Here is a 17,779-nt window from a genome sequence, read left to right on the forward strand (position 1 = left end):
AGGGTAGACAGTAAACCATCCACCTGCTGCCTGGCAGCTTCTCCGACTAAGCTGGCGAAGGTCATCTCAGCTGTGGTATTGGAGGAGCCCAGAACGATAGTGCTGGGTGATTTCAATGTCCATGCTGAGGCTGCCTCTAGTGTTCCGGCTTGGGTCTTCATGGCCTCCATGACGACCATGAGGCTGTCTCAAGTTGTCACCGGCCCGAAGCATTGGGTAGGGCACACGCTCGACTTGGTTTTTGCTCCAGATGGAGGAAGGGGTGCTCTGGAGATAGGGAGGATGGATGTCACCCCATTGTCATGGTCAGACCACTTCCTAGTGAAGTTTAGACTTATGGCTCCGATCCTTCCCTGCAGGGGTGGTGGACAGATTAAGATGGTCCGTGTGATGTTCCTGCTTGTAGGGTAAATATGGTAAGTGCTGTTTATATAGAAGACATATGGTAAGTGGAGTGAAAGAGGAGGGGGGAGTACATGAGCAGTAGAATGTTGGATGATTGGCTGAGCGTTTGAGTGGCTGGGAGTATAAATGGAAGAATGACAGTTGAATCGGGGTGGATGTTAGTAGGGTGGAGAAGAAGGTGTTTGGTGGATGGATGTTAGTAGGGTGGAGAAGAAGGTGTTTGGTGGTGGATGTTGGGAGTGTGGAGAAAGAGGTGTTTGAGGGTGGAGGTCAGGAGTGTGGAGAAAGAGGGAGTTGGAGTTCTGATTAATAATAAGTCAAGTACAAAACAGGAATAGATGAAACCATACGCTTGTGAAACATTCTAAAACTAATCTTGTTATTTCTGATATTTAATAAATACTTATTTGGTTTACCAAAGGCCTGATCCTTGGCTGGGGGATATACATACCAGAAGAGAGGGCAAGGTAATTACCAAGGCTGAACAGAAACAGTATCTAATGGTGGCAGCGGTGAAGGGAGGAATAATAACAATTCAAGTATCCAGAGCAACCCAGAGTTGTATGCGTTATCTATAAAGATACAAGGGGGTTGGGAACAGCATAAGCACGCAGTCACAAAAGTAACCAGCTAGAGAGAGACTCAGGCAAAGTCTCTGGGAGTATTGGTTATAGGACGTGACTGGTGGTGCTGCCTAGCAAGGGGATCTAGTGAGATCTGTGCTAGAGCGGAGTGAGAAACCATATAAAGGACGGTCCGGACTGGTGGTATCCCTGGTGGTGCCTAGTGAAAGGCAGTAGCCACAAGCAGGTGGGAACCTGACAGGAAGAACCAGGGAATCACTGGATTCCTGAATGCCCTGGGGGAGTTCCCAGTAGATAGAGCAGGTTACCCTGTTGAAGCCCTCGGGCTCTTGACACGATCACCCCCAAGCGCCCTCTCTGGCATTGTGGAGCCCAGTTTGTACCTTGGTACACTAGTGAGTTAAGGGGAATGGAAGAAGCTGGATGACAGCTAGAGCGCAAGTGGTGAAAGACATGCTGTGTGGCTGATCAGGCATGAGTAAAACATCATAACCGTGCCTACTGTGTGGTGGTGAGGGCAGTGACGAAGGTCTAGTTCACTGCCTCCATCAAGTAGCCGTCCAGTGGAGCTTTTCCATATTGTCAGGGGTCTGTTGACATGAACTCTAGGAAATGGAGTTTTAGACCCTTCGGAGGCCCACTGTGAATTGTTTGCAAGGCACTTTGAGGGTAAAGTTGCTCACCTCCATAGCAGTCTTGATGCCCCATCCACATCTACTGTAGTCCCCAATGAGGTGTCCAGTGGAACATATGCTGCAACTTCTTGGGAATGGTTTCAGTTGATGCGGCCTGATGATGTAGACAAGGTGCTTGCGATGATGCGGCCAGCAACGTGTCCTATCGACCCTTGTCCTCTTGGCTTATTAAAGCTGGCCGAAGGGGTTTGATCGCATGTATCCAGGGTGTGGTCAACGCATCATTGCGGGAGGGAGTGATTCTAGCCGCCTTGAAAGAGGCAGTGATCCAACCGTTCCTGAAAAAGCCCACCCTGGACCCATTGGTCTGCAACAATTACGAATGATCGCAAATGCCCCCTTCTTAGGGAAGTTGATTGAGAGGGTTGTGGCGCAGCAATTGCAAGTACTCTTGGATGAAACAGATTATCTTGACCCATTCCAGTCTGGGTTCAGGCCTGGTTATGGGACTGAATCAGCGTTGGTCACCCTGATGGATAACCTTTATTGGGAGAAGGACAGGGGGAGTGCGACTCTGTTACTCTTACTTGATCTCTCAGCGGCTTTTGATACCATTGACCACGGCATCCTTCTGTGCTGACAGTGAGATGGGTATCGAAGGCACTGTTTTACAGTGGTTCTGATCCTATCTCCAAGGTCTTTTTCAGAGAACTGCATTGGGTGGTTGTCTTTTAGCCCCCTGGCAGCACGTTGTGCTATGGGATGCTGCAGGGTACCATCTTGTCTCCCATGCTGTTTAACATCTATATGACGCCCTTGGGAGCAGTCATCAGGAGATTTGGGGTGAGGTGTCAGTAGTACGCTGATGATACCCAGCTCTATTTCTCCATAACATTTGAATCGGGAGAGGCCATGCAAGCCCTGGACCGCTGTCTGGACTTGGTGGTGGGCTGGATGAGGGCCAGAAAACTGATTCTGAATCCTAGCAAGATGGAGGCACTGTGGGTTGGTGGTTCCCGAGTTCAGATAATTGGTCAGTTGCCTGCTTTGGATGGGGTTGAAAGAACAGGTCCATAGTCTGTGGGTGCTCCTGGATCCACCTGTTGCTAGAGGCCCAGGTGACCTCAGTGGCTAGGAGTACCTTTTACAAGCTTCAGCTGGTAAGACAGCTGCGGCCATTTCTGGACTGGGATAGGCTGACCACTGTTGTTCATGCACTGGTAATCTCTAGGGTTGATTACTGTAATGTGCTCCATGTGTGGCTACCCTTGAGGATGGGCCGAAAGCTGCAGGTGGTACAAAATGCAGCAGCGGGACTGCTCACAGGGGCAGGGTATCGCTAACATGTCTCCCTACTGCTCAAAGAATTGCACTGGCTGCCCATTTGCTACCAGGCCAAGTTCAGGGTTCTAGTCTTGGTATACAAAGCTGTACACAGCTTGGGACCAGGATACCTGAAAGACCGTCTTATCCCTTATATACCCTGTCAATCACTGTGCTCTGTAGGTGAGGGCCTCCTGCAAATATCATCTTATCAGGAGGTCCATCCCGCACAACATAGAAAATGGACCTTTAGTGTGGCGGCACCTATCCGGTGGAATTCCCTCCTCTTAAATATTAGACAGGTGCCATCTCTGTTATCTTTTTGGCACCTATTGAAGACCTTCCTCTTTCAACAAGCCTTTTAAGTTGAGACCTTATCCCAGTCTGCGTCTGTGTTGGAATTGATTTTTAATATGTTTTTAAACTTTTTTTTTTAAACAATATGTTTTTAACTTTGTTTAAGATGTCTTGAAAGCTTTTAAAAATGTTTTTAAATATGTTTTGTTTTAATATATTTTAAAGTCTGTTTTTATGATGTTTTAAAGTGTTTTTAGTGCTTTTGTTTGCCACCCTGGGCTCCTGCTGGGAGGAAGGGCAGGATATCAATCAATCAATCAATCAATCAATCAATAATGGAAATGAGAACTAGTTTTTCAAGTATGTATGTATCTCATGCTGTGTGTGAGATGGGCACACCAACCAACAAAAATCAGTGACAGATCCCATTTAGAATTGGTACATTTTAACATGTGATTATTATAATTTATTGTTAGATGACCCATAGTACTGAGTAAATCATGGATAAAAATCTATACATAAAAGACTTTGAACCTCATTCACTGATGGGAACATCATAATTGTCATTGCCAAAACAAAGCTAAAATTTGGTATATAAAGGCTTGTTTCAGATGTCACATTAAGCCATAGTTTAGAATTAAATAAATTATGATTTTATGTGAACAAACAGGGTCCTGGGTATTCACTCCTCCCCCACTCCTGCTGTTGATGTGTCAGGAAGGAAGCAAACCATATGGCATGTTACATGCAATCCAGTGCTCATAATTTGTTTCTCCCAAATAAACCATGAGCAGTGAGCCAAGAACAAATCTTGTCTTCTTGTGATTAGTTTGGAGAGAAATAAACCATGAGCACTGTTTCATCCTTATTACAAAGCCAGCCCTTGGTTTGTTTCCTTCTCAGCCTGGCAACAAGAGAAGCAGGGAAGGAGTGAAATAGGGACTTCTGAACATCCTGGACACTGGTGATTGTTCACATTAAACCATAGTGCCATAAAACCTTATTTCCATGTATGGAAAGTATTTCTTTCTATTTATAAATTAACACTGTCTAAAGTAATTATACTAAAAGGTATGAGAGATGTGATGATGATGATAATATGAATAACTTTTTTCCTCTGTTGGTTTTGAATGTTCTTTATTAGACACTATATCGCAACAAGTTTGTGTTATCACTGATATGAAGGAGGATATTGTGCAAGCAGAATTTCTTCTTCATGAAACATTGAAGAGTCATGTGAAAGTAAGTGCTAGATTTTGATTCTCAACAACATATCAAAGTAAGGGAAATTCCAATGTGAAAAGTATTTAAAAGTATTTTTAGTATGCTGCTAAATGCAGTGGCCTCTGTCAAATTTTTTTGAAGAGGAGCTTGGATTGAATTGGTATCCTAAGTTGGTTTTCCTTTTAGATTGCGCAGAACATGTGCAGCTGATTAATACCTACTTGTACCCAGGATATTTAATTGGACTACTTCCTTCCTTGGGTCTTATTACAGTCAGTCATATCAGACCAGAACTTTGTAAAACCTTTCTTATTGAGCCAGTTTTGGAGCCCTATGGCTGGGTATGAAAAGAGTTTATGGCCTGGTTCCCGTGTCACATTAAATCATTGTTTGAAAAGTTTCCACAGCACTGCTCCCCTATTCCTGCTGCGCTGCCCTAGACAAAACAAGTCAGAGTCATGTCTTCTGAACTGAGGCTCATGGTTTGTTTCCTCTAAAGAAACCATATGTGGTAACCAGCATTTGTTCTTGGCTTACAGCTCCTGGATTTTTTCTTCCAAACTAACCATAAGCCTGAGTTTGGATGACATGACAAGCCACACCCTGACTTATTTTGTCCACTGTGCAACAGTAGTAGGGTAGGAGCACTGCTCGTTCACATTAAACCATAGTGCGAACTGGGCCTGAATGTGCTTGTTCTGTTTTGCAGTATGATGATATATTTTTTCACAACGTCCACTTTGGAACAGTGTAAATGGCATACAGTTTCTTCAGTGTCAAGTGCTTTTAAGATGTGCAGCATAACATTGTTTAGGAGTGGATTCATTAATGCAATCTCAATTTCCTTACTTTTTCAGCTGGTTAAAGCTATATCAACATCCCTTTGTAAAAAAGAAAATCATCTACAAAATATCTTATTAGGACAATGTTACAACTTTATTTGCATAAACGTAAGTATTATGGACTTTTACTTCCCAGCACCACTTAGATGCATTGTCCTTGTGAAAATTTGCTTCCTTTACAAGTTTCATGGTAAGACATTTTCCCCTAATCAGCAACCCTGATTGTTTTATTTTTGTTTGTAATAAATTGTAGCATGCAGCTTGGCTTGCTTATGTGAAATTATTTATTATCAATATTTATATGACTGATATTTTAGACAGATTAAAGTTTAAAATACAATGTATATTATTCTATTTGCTCTGCAGACACAGTTCTTTGATACACCTGCTGAGTCACCATGACAGAATTCGTCTCTTCTATAATGAATTTACATTTGTTTGTGACTCCATAGAAACGCTCCTCTTTCCTTCTAGAAGATTTCACTTTTATTTATTTATAAAAGGGCAGGAAGGTGAGGGAGATGAGGCCAAAGCCTTCATGGAAAACAGAGGATGATAGTGTAATTAAAAGAAGGGCAGAGCAATCCAACTCGGGAAGCAGGCATAAGTTGTGCTGGAGCAAGAGAAGCCAGTGTAAAGTTCTGCCACATCCAATTGCCATTCAGGAGCTTCTGGGTTTGGCTGAATGCTGGCTCAGTCAGGAACTGTGTGCAGGGACCAGAAAGCAAAAGCCTGCTCTCCCAAATACTTCTATGGGGGAGTGAGCCTTACCCATTGACTTTTGCCTGCATTGGGACCTGCAGGAGTGCTCCAAACATGAGTTGGATGGGGCCAAAGTTCTCTGACCTTGACCCTTCCCCTGACACACACCCAACCCTTTTACGGGCCTTACACCGGTTTACATTGACTCCACTTGCGCTGGTCTAGGCTGAGCCAGCTGCATCCTGGCTGAGCCAAGCTGAGGGACTTACGCTGGCATAGCTCAGCTGAGCCACGACCCAACCAACTCAGATGAAATCGGCCACATCCAACTTCCCTCAGCCAGGCATAAATTCTAGTTGAATTGCGCCTTAAATCTACTATGCATCTTGAAAGAACTTTTATTAACTTGAAATTTGCTTTTCTTTAGGATAAACTTCCTGACTTTCAAGAAACCCATCAGCTAGTGAAAATACTTGAAAACACAAATGCTTCTGTTTTATACTCTGTTGTTATCATCTTGGTAGGTTAATTTATCACACGATTCTCCTTATAAAGTTTTGTTATACATTGTACTGCATGTGAAATTTTGTTTTTAAATATCACTGTGATGGACCTCTGTGACATGTAGGAGACATCAAGCAGAGGCAAGCCTAAACTGTAATATTTATTAAATACTTACTGTAAAATTCCATGATTTTCCAGAATAGGATTCTCTAATTATGTTGCTGGTACATATCTTGTCACCTCTTTCTCCAGCTGCAGTTTTGAAAGGATATTTCTGAATCCCAACAGCTTTTAAAGAAATGTATTAAAACAATAAGCAGGGTTGATAGTATTTTTCTTTGCTAGTATTGGAGAATTACTGGATTTGCAGTGCCATGGTTAGACAGCAGTAAGTTCCACTGTGTCCAGTTGCTCCGTTTACAGCCTAAGATATTGGGCAGAGTAAACATACTGGTAGTGATGATGGCAAGAACTTTAGGAGAGCTACCACAATTTCCTAAGCCCAGGTGGTTAGAACCAGCCTGTGGAAGCCGGGGTGTATACTGTATATGTCTTTTTTTGCTCCCTTCCATTGTCTCCAGTAGGTGGGAATTAACTACACTGCCCCTTGGGCTGATGTTGATTCTGGCTGTGTTAGGGAACATGTCAGGAGAACAAGAAAGCTTGGGATTCTGTGGATCTTTGGTTTGATGTACCTCTAAACCGCACATTTTCAATCTCACCACCAGTGGAACACCACCAGCAGGGCAACTGCAGTGGCAGAAAAAACTACCATCCAGGAAGGACCTCTCTTTTTGCTAGCAGATCTCTCTTTCTACACATAGAGACTATTGGGACCATTGGACTGCACTCTAAAGTATGCAAAGGATTTTAGGGAAGGTTTTCTGCAGTGCAGTTTTACATAGCTATCAATTGCCTTTTTTCTTTTTTTCTTTTTTGGGAAGTTAAGCATTTCTGAAAATTATTTTTCTCTTATCCCACTTTATAGGTACACTTGGATATTTTAGAAAATATGTCTTTTATCAGGGAAATGCAAAGATTTGCCAAGGAAATGGAAAAGAAAAATATTTTGCTTTATGGTCTCATTATGCATTACGAAAAGGTATGTAGCTGGACGAATGTGAATTATCTGTGACTTATCTATTTCTGTGACCAAGGTGATTTGATTATCTTTTCTCTTTTTTTAGTTTTAAAAGATATCAAAGGTGACAACACTTTTTTTTTAATTTGAAAGATTCCTGTCTGTTTCTGTTTGATGTTCAGCTGGATCCTTAATGCAAGTTTTCCCATGAGAAGAAATGGTTATTAGAAGAACTTTGTATTTTCAGCTTCTTTTCTTGGCAAATTTCACATATCCAGTAAAGATGATTTATGTACAGTTCTTGTTCTATTTGAAACTTAGGTTTAAAGATCATAATTATAGGTGACAGAAACAGTGTTAGAAAAATCTGTAAATTGTCTGCAATTTAATGAATGTGGTATTTTTTTTAAGAAAAGCTATTAAATTAACTAATATTAAAAATGTGTTTTAACTTCAAAACATTTTCTCATGCAGTGATATATTTATGACTGAGAATCAATGCAAGTTGGGTGGTTCCATTGGTCTGGGAGAGTCTCTTTATTTCACACTGGTTTAGTCATGAGATAAATCTCTTGAGTGTCTTAAAGTATAACTAAGCAGAAGAAACGTTAGCAAGGGAATTTTCTAATACAGTCATGGAATTAGGAGGAACAAATAGGAGGGAAGACGATCATATAAGGCCATGCTAGGTTTTAAAAATGGAGGCTTACTACATTGTTAGTTCAATCAAGGAGGGAGACTGCTTGCATTGCACTGGTGCAGGGGATTGGAAAATGCATGTAAAATATACACAGGATTGATCTAAAGTGTGCTGAAAACAGGAATGCTAAGAGCAACAAAAAGGCTTTTTCAGCTATGTTCAAAATAAGAAGAAAGAAATGGTAAGCCCATTGCCCAGTAAGGATCATGAAATGCTAACAGGTCACAAAGAGGAGGGTGCTGCTTCCCTCAAAAGGTTAACTATGCACAACCTTACAAAAACAGCATGAATGGTGAGAAGTCAAGATTGCAGTTCAAGACTGACACGGAATTGGTCAAGAAATATCTACCTTAAATGAGTACATGTCATCAGGGCCAGATGAATTGCATTATAGGGTACTAAAGGAACTTGCTTATATACTCTCAAAATCTCTATCCTTCATATTTGAAAAATCTTGGAGAAGAGTCGAAGTGACACAAGACTGGAGACAGGCAAATTTTGCACCATTCTTCACTAAGGGATGAAAGGATGATCAATGAAACTACAGGCTTTTTATCAGAGCTTGCTAAATTATTTTTAAACAGGAATAAATTATAATTACTGCTACATGGCCCCCAAAAGGAATAAATTACCATTACAATTGTTCTGAAAGGAATTGATTACCGTTACTCAAAAGTCATCATTCCAATAGAGTTAAGTTACTTAAAAAAAAAAATACTAGAGTGCCTATGAGGTGCTGGCCTTGGCTGCTGCACAAGTAAGTAGTCTAAAACACCATTAAAAATAAATGTACCCACAGAGAGAGGGTAGTAGAATTTTTTTTTTATCCATAAGATAGCGTAGTGGTCTCACTGGTAAGGGAGGCGGGGGGGGGATGCAGAGGCCACTGCTTAGAGCTTCATGAGTCAAACCAAGCGCAACCCCCCCACACACACACACTCAGCCAGCAAGCATAATCTCTCTCACTCAACCACCTCCCAGACCCTGCCCTGCCACCAACTAAGGCACACCCACCCAAGCAAAAATTTTCACCTGGGGTGCAAAAAAGTAAAAATACTGCAAAAGCAGCAAAGTAGCCAGGGTGGGCAGCAGAGGTTGCTTCACGCACCAAGTGAAAACACAGTATTAACATACATGCACACTCATCATCATCTCTGATCTCCACAATTCTTCATCTCCATTCCACTGCTGCCTCCTCTTTCATCCACATCCTTGCCATCCGGCTTCTTTCTCCCTCCACTTCATTCTTCTCCACCACTGTCCATTGTGAAACAATTTTTTCTCTCCACTGCACCCCATTTCACCTTTTCCCTTGTCACCCACCTTTTCCCTAAACACCCACAGAGCACAAGGAAAGAGCAATGTTGTGCAAAGCCCAGTTTGAGGCACATGATTTTCATCCACAAATCAGAGGAGAAGACTTCCCCTGCTCCGCCCCTCCAGTAGTGCCCAAAAGTAATGCTGGAAACACTACAATTAAACCTCAAAAGTAATAAAATTACTCCTGTTACAATCAAAATATAAAGAAATTACAGACTTGTTCCTCAAAAAAGTAATACATTGCAAGTAATTCGTTTTTCCTATCTAATTGCTTCCAAGCTCTGCTTTTGATATCAGAGAAGATGCTACATACTAGAACAAATGATAAAGCAGTCATTCTGTAAGGAACTTGATATCAATGCAGTGATTAGTAGGAGCCGGTGTGGATTTGTCAAAAATAAATCCTGTAAGACTAACTTTGAGCACAATCCAACTTGCATTTATGCTGGGCTGAGGAGAGTTGGATGTGGCCAGTTTCCAGCTGAGCCATCTGAGTCCCTCATCCTGGCTCAGCCGGGATTCAGCGAGGTCAGCCCGGCTGAGCTGGGACCAGCACAAGTGGAGCTGGTGCCCGAAAAGGGGGCATGTCAAAGGAAGGGCTGAGGTGAGGGGGCTTAGGCCACATCCAACTTGTGTTCAGAGCACACCTGCAGGTCCGAATCCAAGCAAACATTACGCCAGGAAAAAAGTTGGTCTAAGGAAATAATTGCAAAAGAAGTCAATGGAGAGGGCTTAGTCCCTAGCAGGGGTATTTGCGAGAGCAGGCATTTACTTTCTGGTTCCTGCACGCAGCCAGTCCACAGGTTCCTGAATGGCAATTGAATGTGGCAGGCCTTTACAGCGGCTTCTCTTGCTCCAGCTCAATTTATGTTTTCTTCCCCTGAGTTGGGTTGCTCTGCTTATCTCTCATTTGATTGGGCTACTAGGTTAGTGGTTTGTGGGGATACTGTAGAAATAATTTAAGTTAATTTGATTTCCTCAAAGCATTTGAAAGAGTTCCCCATGATATTTTGATTAGCAAACTGGTTAAATGTGGGCTTGATTATAATACCCATCAGATGGATTCATGGCTGGTTGAAAAATCATACTCAAAAGTATGTTCCTCAATAGCTCTTTGTCAGACTGAGAGGAGATTTTGTCTGGGATCTTCAGTGCTTTTATCAGGGACCTACCTGAAGGGGTGGAGGAAATCTTTATCAAATTTGCAGATGACAGAACTGGGAGGGATAGCTCATGCCTCAGAAGACCAGAATATAATTAATGTATAGTTTGGGCAAGGTGCTTGAAAGGGTGATGGAGGCCCAATTTTAGGTGCTGTTGGAGGAAACTGAGTATTTAGACCCATTTCAGTCCAGATGGAGGCTGGGATTTGGCACTGAAACAGCTGTGGGAACCTTGATGGATGGCTTCTGTGGAGGGGGGGTTGTCCCTATCAGTTCCCATTTATTTCTCAGTTGCTTTTGATATAATTAATCATAGTATCTTGTCTGGATTGGCTCTGTGAGTTTGGAAACATGGTGGTATGGTGCTTTCTCTCTTATCTGCAGTTTGTTTCAGAAAATAGCAGTGGGGAATTTCTCTCAACCCCATGGCGTTTGAGCAAAGTTTCATCTTATCCCCATGCTTTTTAACACCTATATGACATCACTAGCTGATATTCAGGGATTGGGTGTGAGCTGACTTCAGTATGCAGATTATATCCAGGTCTTATTTCTCCTTGTCGTCGGAATCAGCAGAGGCTGCATACATGCTGAACTATTATCTGGATTCAGAATGGGATGAATGAGAACCTATAAACTGAAGATTAATCTTGACAAGATGAAAGGGCTGTGGTTGGTGATTTCCAGGTCCAGAAAATTGGTGTATTACCTGTTCTGCATAGGATTCTGCTTCCCATGAAGGAGCTGGTGCGCAGTGGGAGTGCTCCTTAGTCCAGTGTTAGCACTTGAGGTCCAAGTGGTTCTTGACAACTTCACTTGGTTCACCAGCTGCAGCTCCTCCTGAATTGAGGTAGCATGGCCACAGAGATCCTTGATCTGGTAACTTTAAGAATGGATTACATGGGGCTGCTATTAAAAATGGTGGTTACCATCTGTTATGCTCTGGTCCTGTTTTAGGGCTTCCCATAGGCATCTGGTTGGCCACTATGAGTACAGGATGCTGAACTAGATGGGCCACTGGCCTGATCCAGTAGGCTCTTCTTATACATTGTTGCAGGAGGCTCTTCTCTGTGTTTTATCTGTAGAGAAAGTATATTATGTATGTACAGAAGAGAGGACCTTCTCTGAACACATCTAATAGATTAATTTTCATTTTAATAGATTACTGTTGTGTATTTTTATGTTTTTGTCCCTGTAATTCATTTCAGGACTCCATCTGTGCTTAGCAATACTTACAATGAATATATTAAGTTGAATTGGTAGGACCCTGATTGGGATGCCCTTCCAGCAGAAGTATGCCTGGTACCATTGGTAATATTTTCGGCACCATGTTAAAATCTTTTTATTTGCCTGGGCATTTTAGATAATGAGATTTTGTCTGGTTGAATAGGCTTATTTCTCTTTATTTTGTTTTGTTGCTGGTTGGTGTTCCAATGTTTTTGTGGGTTTATTTTTATTTTTTTGTATACTATGAAAACCATTTGGTTGAAGTGTGGTTTATACATTTTCAAATGAATTGGAAACTGAGCAGAAACTTAACAAAATGATATTCAGCAGATATAAGTGCTAAGGAAAAAGAAAAAATTGTGCACAGGTATAAGGTAGAGGATATATGGCTTGTCAGTAGAATATATGAAATGGATCATACGATTTCAGTCAATCAGAAGCTGAATATGAATCAACGGTGTGATTTATCTGCAAAAAAAGCTAACGTGATTATAGACACATTAATGGAGTCATAGTTTCCAAGTTTGAAGTAATAGTTCTACTATATTCTGCACTAGACAGACCCCATCTGGAACACTGTGTCTAGTTCTGCCTCTGCACTTTAAAAAAGTTGTAGATAATTTGGAGCGGATTTAGGGGAAGGCAATGAAGATGGTCAACAGTATGGAAAACATTTTCTGTGAGAAAAGGTTGAAGGAAATGTGTATTTCGCTTGGAAAAAGAAGACTGAGAGGGGACAGGATAGCAATCTTCACATACCTGAAGGGCTATTGACTAGAACAGGTGTGGGGAACCCTTGGCCCTCCAGATGTTGCTGAACTACAACTCCCATCATCCCCAGCCATTGGCCATGCTTTCTGGGATTGATGGGAGTTGTAGCACAACAGCATCTGGAGAGCCAAAGATTCCCTATCCTTGACCTAGAAGAATGCAGAGACATGTTTTCTGCTGCCCCAGAGGCCAGGATTATATTTCATTATATATATTTAAAATACTTTAACCCTCTCTTCGGCTGAAAAAGGCTTCAAGTGTGGTTTACAGATACTAGTAATAAGGAAGTCCCTGTCCTGAAGCTTATCATCTGCGAGACATAACCATAAAAGCAAAAAAAGAGGTTAGGAGGATTGAGGAAGAAAGCAAACTTGCATGTTAGGAGGACTTCTTAACAGCAAAAGCAGTTCAACCAGTTACATGGGATGATGTGGGTGACCTTTCCTCACTGGAAGTCTTTAAGCAGAGAATGGACAGCCAACTGTTGAGGATTCTCTAATTCTGGATTCCCTGGTTTGAGCTGGGAGTTTGGAGTAGATGGTCTACAAACACTCTTCCAACTACATGATTGTGTAAGGAGTCTGTGGTTAAAATCCTAAGAAAGCCATGTTCTTTTATTATAATGAGGGCTGCAGAAGTACAGTCCCTTCTAGCTGTGTTTATATTTCATCTCTGCCTTTGGGAACTGTAATTTTTAATGTCATTCTTTGAATAATTCCCTAGAGCTATTCCTGATGTCAAGTAAATATAATTCAAAGGATACTATGATTCATGGTAGCACTTTCTACTCTTAAGAAACCCAGAAATGCAGATCTTCACTGAAATCTATGTATTGAAATAACATCAGTTATGTTACCGTTGTTGACAATTGCTGCGTATTCTTATTTATTTATTATTTTATTTATATCCCGCCGTCCCTCCCAGCAGGAGCCCAGGGTGACAAACAAACACTAAAAACACTTTAAAACATCATAAAAACAGACCTTAAAATACATTAAAACAAAACAACGTTAAAAACATTTTTTAAAAAAAGCTTTAAAACATAAAATAAAAAGGGTTAAAAACATATTAAAAACACATATTAACAAGCAATTCTAACACAGATGTAGAATGGGATACTTGTTGAATGAGGAACGTTTTCAAAAGGCACCAAAAAGATAGCAGAGATGGTGCCTGCCTCATATTCAAGGGGAGGGAATTCCACAGGGTAGGTGCCACCACACAAAAGGTACGTTTCCTATATTGTCCAGAATGAACTTCCTGATATGATGGTATTTGCAGGAGGCCCTCACCTGCAAAGCACAGTGATCGACTGGGTATATAAGGAGTAAGACGGTCTTTCAGGTATCCTGGTCCCGAGCTGTATAGGGCTTTGTATACCAAAACTAGAACCTTGAACTTGGCCCAGTAGCAAATGGGCAGCCAATGCAATTCTTTCAGCAGTGGGGTGACATGTTGGTGACACCCTGCCCCAGTGAGCACCGCAATTTGCCACCGCATTTTGCACCAGCTGCAGCTTCCAGACCAACCTCAAGGGCAGCCCCACATAGAGTGCATTACAGCAATCCAGCCTGGAGGTTACCAGTGTGTGGACAACAATGATCAGCCTATCCCGGTCCAAAAATGGCCGCAGCTGTCTTACCAGCTGAAGCTGGTAAAAGGCACCTAGCCCGGAGGTCACCTGGGCCTCTTAACGACAAAGATGGATTCAGGAGCACCCCCAGACTACAGACCTGTTCTTTCAGATGGAGTAAGACCCCATCCAAAGTAGGCAACCGACCAATTATCCAACTCGGGAACCACCAACCCACAGCACCTCTGTCTTGCTAGGATTCAGACTCAGTTTATTGGCCCTCATCCAGCCCACCACCGAGTCCAGGCAGCAGTCCAGGGCTTGCACGGCCTCTCCTGATTCAGATGTTACAGAGAAATAGAGCTGGGTATCATCAGAATACTGCTGACACCTCACCCCAAATCTCCGGATGACTGCTCCCAAGTGCTTCATATAGATGTTAAACAGCATGGGGGACAAGATGGTACCCTGCGGCACCCCACAGCACAACTGCCAGGGGACTGAAAGACAACCACCCAATGCTATTCTCTGAGAGCGACCCTGGAGATAGGAAAAGAACCACTGTACAACAGTGCCTCCGATACCCATCCCACCAGGTTGGCCCAGAAGGACACCATGGTCAATGGTATCAAAAGCCACTGAGAGATCAAGTAAGAATAACAGGGTCGCACTCCCCCTGTCCTTCTCCCGATAAAGGTCATCCATCAGGGTGACAAAAGACGATTCAGTCCCATAACCAGGCCTGAACCCAGACTGGAATGGGTAAAGATAATTTATTTATATTTGTTATTTTATTTGTTAAATTTTTATACCGCCCCACTAGCATAGCTCTCTGGGCGGTGTACAACAAGAATACAAATACATAACAATAAAATTCCATAATATAATACAACAAAAACGAATTTGCGGAGCACTTCCAGGACAAGATTGCATGCATCCGTCGGGACTTAGACTCTGATGTTATGACAGATGATTCTATTGAAGTGTCCAGAACACGGTCTTGTCCTTCATTGTTGGATGAATTTCAGTTGGTGCAGCTCGAGGAAGTGGACAAGGTGCTTGGAATGGTGCGGGCGACCACGTCTGCTCTGGACCCTTGCCCATCTTGGCTGGTGAAGGCCGGCAGGGCTGTGACCACTGGCTGGGCCAAAGAGGTGATAAACGCCTCCTTGAGAGAGGGAGTAGTCCCTGGTAGTCTCAAGGAGGCAGTAGTGAGACCTCTTTTAAAGAAACCCTCTTTGGACCCAGATGTTTTGAACAACTATAGACCGGTGGCTAATGTCCCTTTTTTGGGCAAGGTCTTGGAGCGGGTGGTCGCCGGCCAGCTCCAGGCGCTTTTGGATGAAACCGATTATCTGGATCCATTTCAATCCGGTTTTAGGTCCGGTTTTGGCACTGAAACAGCCTTGGTCGCCCTGTATGATGATCTTTGTCGGGAGAGGGACAGGGGGAGTGTGACCCTGTTGATTCTCCTTGATCTCTCAGCAGCGTTTGATACCATCAACCATGGTATCCTTCTGGGGAGGCTCGCGGAGCTGGGAGTTGGGGGCACTGCTTGGCAGTGGCTCTGCTCCTACTTGGCGGATCGTCGCCAGAAGGTAGTGCTTGGGGAACACTGCTCGACACCCTGGACTCTCCATTGTGGAGTCCCTCAGGGGTCGGTTCTGTCCCCCATGCTTTTTAACATCTACATGCAGCCTCTGGGTGCGGTCATCAGGAGTTTTGGAGTGCGTTGTCATCAGTACGCTGATGACACGCAGCTCTACTTCTCCTTTTCACCTTCTTCAGGTGAGGCTGTTGATGTGCTGAACCGTTGCTTGACCGCGATAATGGACTGGATGAGAGCTAATAAACTGAAACTCAATCCAGACAAGACCGAGGCACTGTTGGTGAGCCCTTTACCTGCCCAGATGGTGGATGTTCATCCTGTTCTAGATGGGGTTACACTCCCCTTGAAGGAACAGGTTTGTAGTTTGGGTGTCCTTTTTGACCCTTCCTTGTCGCTTAAGGCACAGGTGGCCTCGGTGGCACGGAATGCGTTTTACCATCTTCGTCTAGTAGCCCAACTACGCCCTTATCTGGACAGTGACGATCTCGCCTCAGTTGTTCACGCTCTGGTAACTTCTAGATTGGACTACTGTAATGCGCTCTACGTAGGGCTGCCCTTGAAGACTGTTCGGAAACTCCAGCTAGTGCAAAATGCGGCAGCCAGGCTGTTGACGAGGACCCATCGGTCTGCGCATATAACACCTGTCCTGGCCCGCCTGCACTGGCTACCCATCTGTTTCCGAGCTAGATTCAAGGTGTTGGTTTTGACCTATAAAGCCTTACACGGTGTGGGACCGCAATACCTTGTGGAACGCCTCTCCCGCTATGAACCTACCCGTCCACTTCGTTCAGTATCTAAGGCCCTCCTCTGGGTACCAACTCATCAGGAAGCCCGGAGGATTGTTGTTAGATCTAGGGCCTTTTCTGTGGTGGCCCCCGAATTCTGGAACAGCTTACCTGAGGAGATACGCCTGGCGCCTACGGTACTTTCTTTTAGGCGCCAGGTTAAGACCTGGCTATACTCCCAGGCATTTTAATGTTTAATGTATAATGTTTTCATGTTTAACGTTGTTAATTAACTTGCTGTTATGTGTATTGATTTTATTATACTATTGTATTTTAATCCTGTTTGTACACCGCCCAGAGAGCTATTAGCTATGGGCGGTCTAAAAATGAAACGAAATAAATAAATAAAAATAAATAAATAAAAACATAAATAAAAATAATAAATCAAAATCAATTACAACAAACTTAAGAACTAAATTAAAATTAGATTAAAATGCCTTAGAAAAGAGGAAGGTTTTAACTTGGCGCCGAAAAGATAGCAATGTCGGCGCCAAGCGCACCTCATCGGGAAGACTATTCCACAGTTCGGGGGCCACTACCGAGAAGGCCCTAGTTTTTGTTGACACCCTCCAAGCTTCTCTATGAGTCGGAACTCGGAGGAGGGCCTTCGATGTAGAACGCAGTGTATGGGCAGGTTCATATCGGGAGAGGCGTTCCAACAGGTATTGTGGTCCCGCGCCGTATAAGGCTTTATAGGTTAAAACCAACACTTTGAATCTGGCCCGGAAGCGTATTGGTAGCCAGTGCAAGCGAGCCAGGACAGATGTTATGTGTTCAGACCGCTTGGTCCTCGTTATTAATCTGGCCGCCGCGTTTTGCACGAGCTGTAGCTTCTGAACTGTCTTCAAAGGCAGCCCTACGTAGAGCGCATTGCAGTAATCCAATCTGTTTCATCCAAGAGTATTTGCAATTGCTGCACCACAACCTTCTCAATCACCTTCCCTAAGAAGGGGGTATTTGCAACCGGTCGGTAGGTGTCACAAACCAATGGGTCCAGGGTGGGCTTTTTTGGGAGTGGTCGGATCACTGTTTCTTTC

General features: G+C 43.2%; 1 protein-coding gene across 3 annotated transcripts in view; it reads left to right on the forward strand.

Annotated features, from left to right (window-relative positions):
* The window catches only part of CRPPA (CDP-L-ribitol pyrophosphorylase A), a 109,423-nt gene that overhangs the window by 52,954 nt on the left and 38,690 nt on the right, over nucleotides 1-17,779 (forward strand). For 2 of the 3 annotated variants that reach the window (XM_061586576.1, XM_061586574.1), the window contains 4 exons: nucleotides 4,389-4,486; nucleotides 5,326-5,418; nucleotides 6,440-6,532; nucleotides 7,505-7,618. In XM_061586576.1, the coding sequence (XP_061442560.1) occupies nucleotides 4,389-4,486; nucleotides 5,326-5,418; nucleotides 6,440-6,532; nucleotides 7,505-7,618 (398 nt within the window). Of the gene's footprint in view, nucleotides 1-4,388; nucleotides 4,487-5,325; nucleotides 5,419-6,439; nucleotides 6,533-7,504; nucleotides 7,619-7,703; nucleotides 8,010-17,779 lie in introns of those variants that run through there. The other variant, XM_061586575.1, reaches the window with a different exon arrangement.

This window comes from Rhineura floridana, chromosome 10 (assembly GCF_030035675.1).
Source record: "Rhineura floridana isolate rRhiFlo1 chromosome 10, rRhiFlo1.hap2, whole genome shotgun sequence".
Taxonomy (NCBI): Eukaryota; Metazoa; Chordata; class Lepidosauria; order Squamata; family Rhineuridae; genus Rhineura; species Rhineura floridana.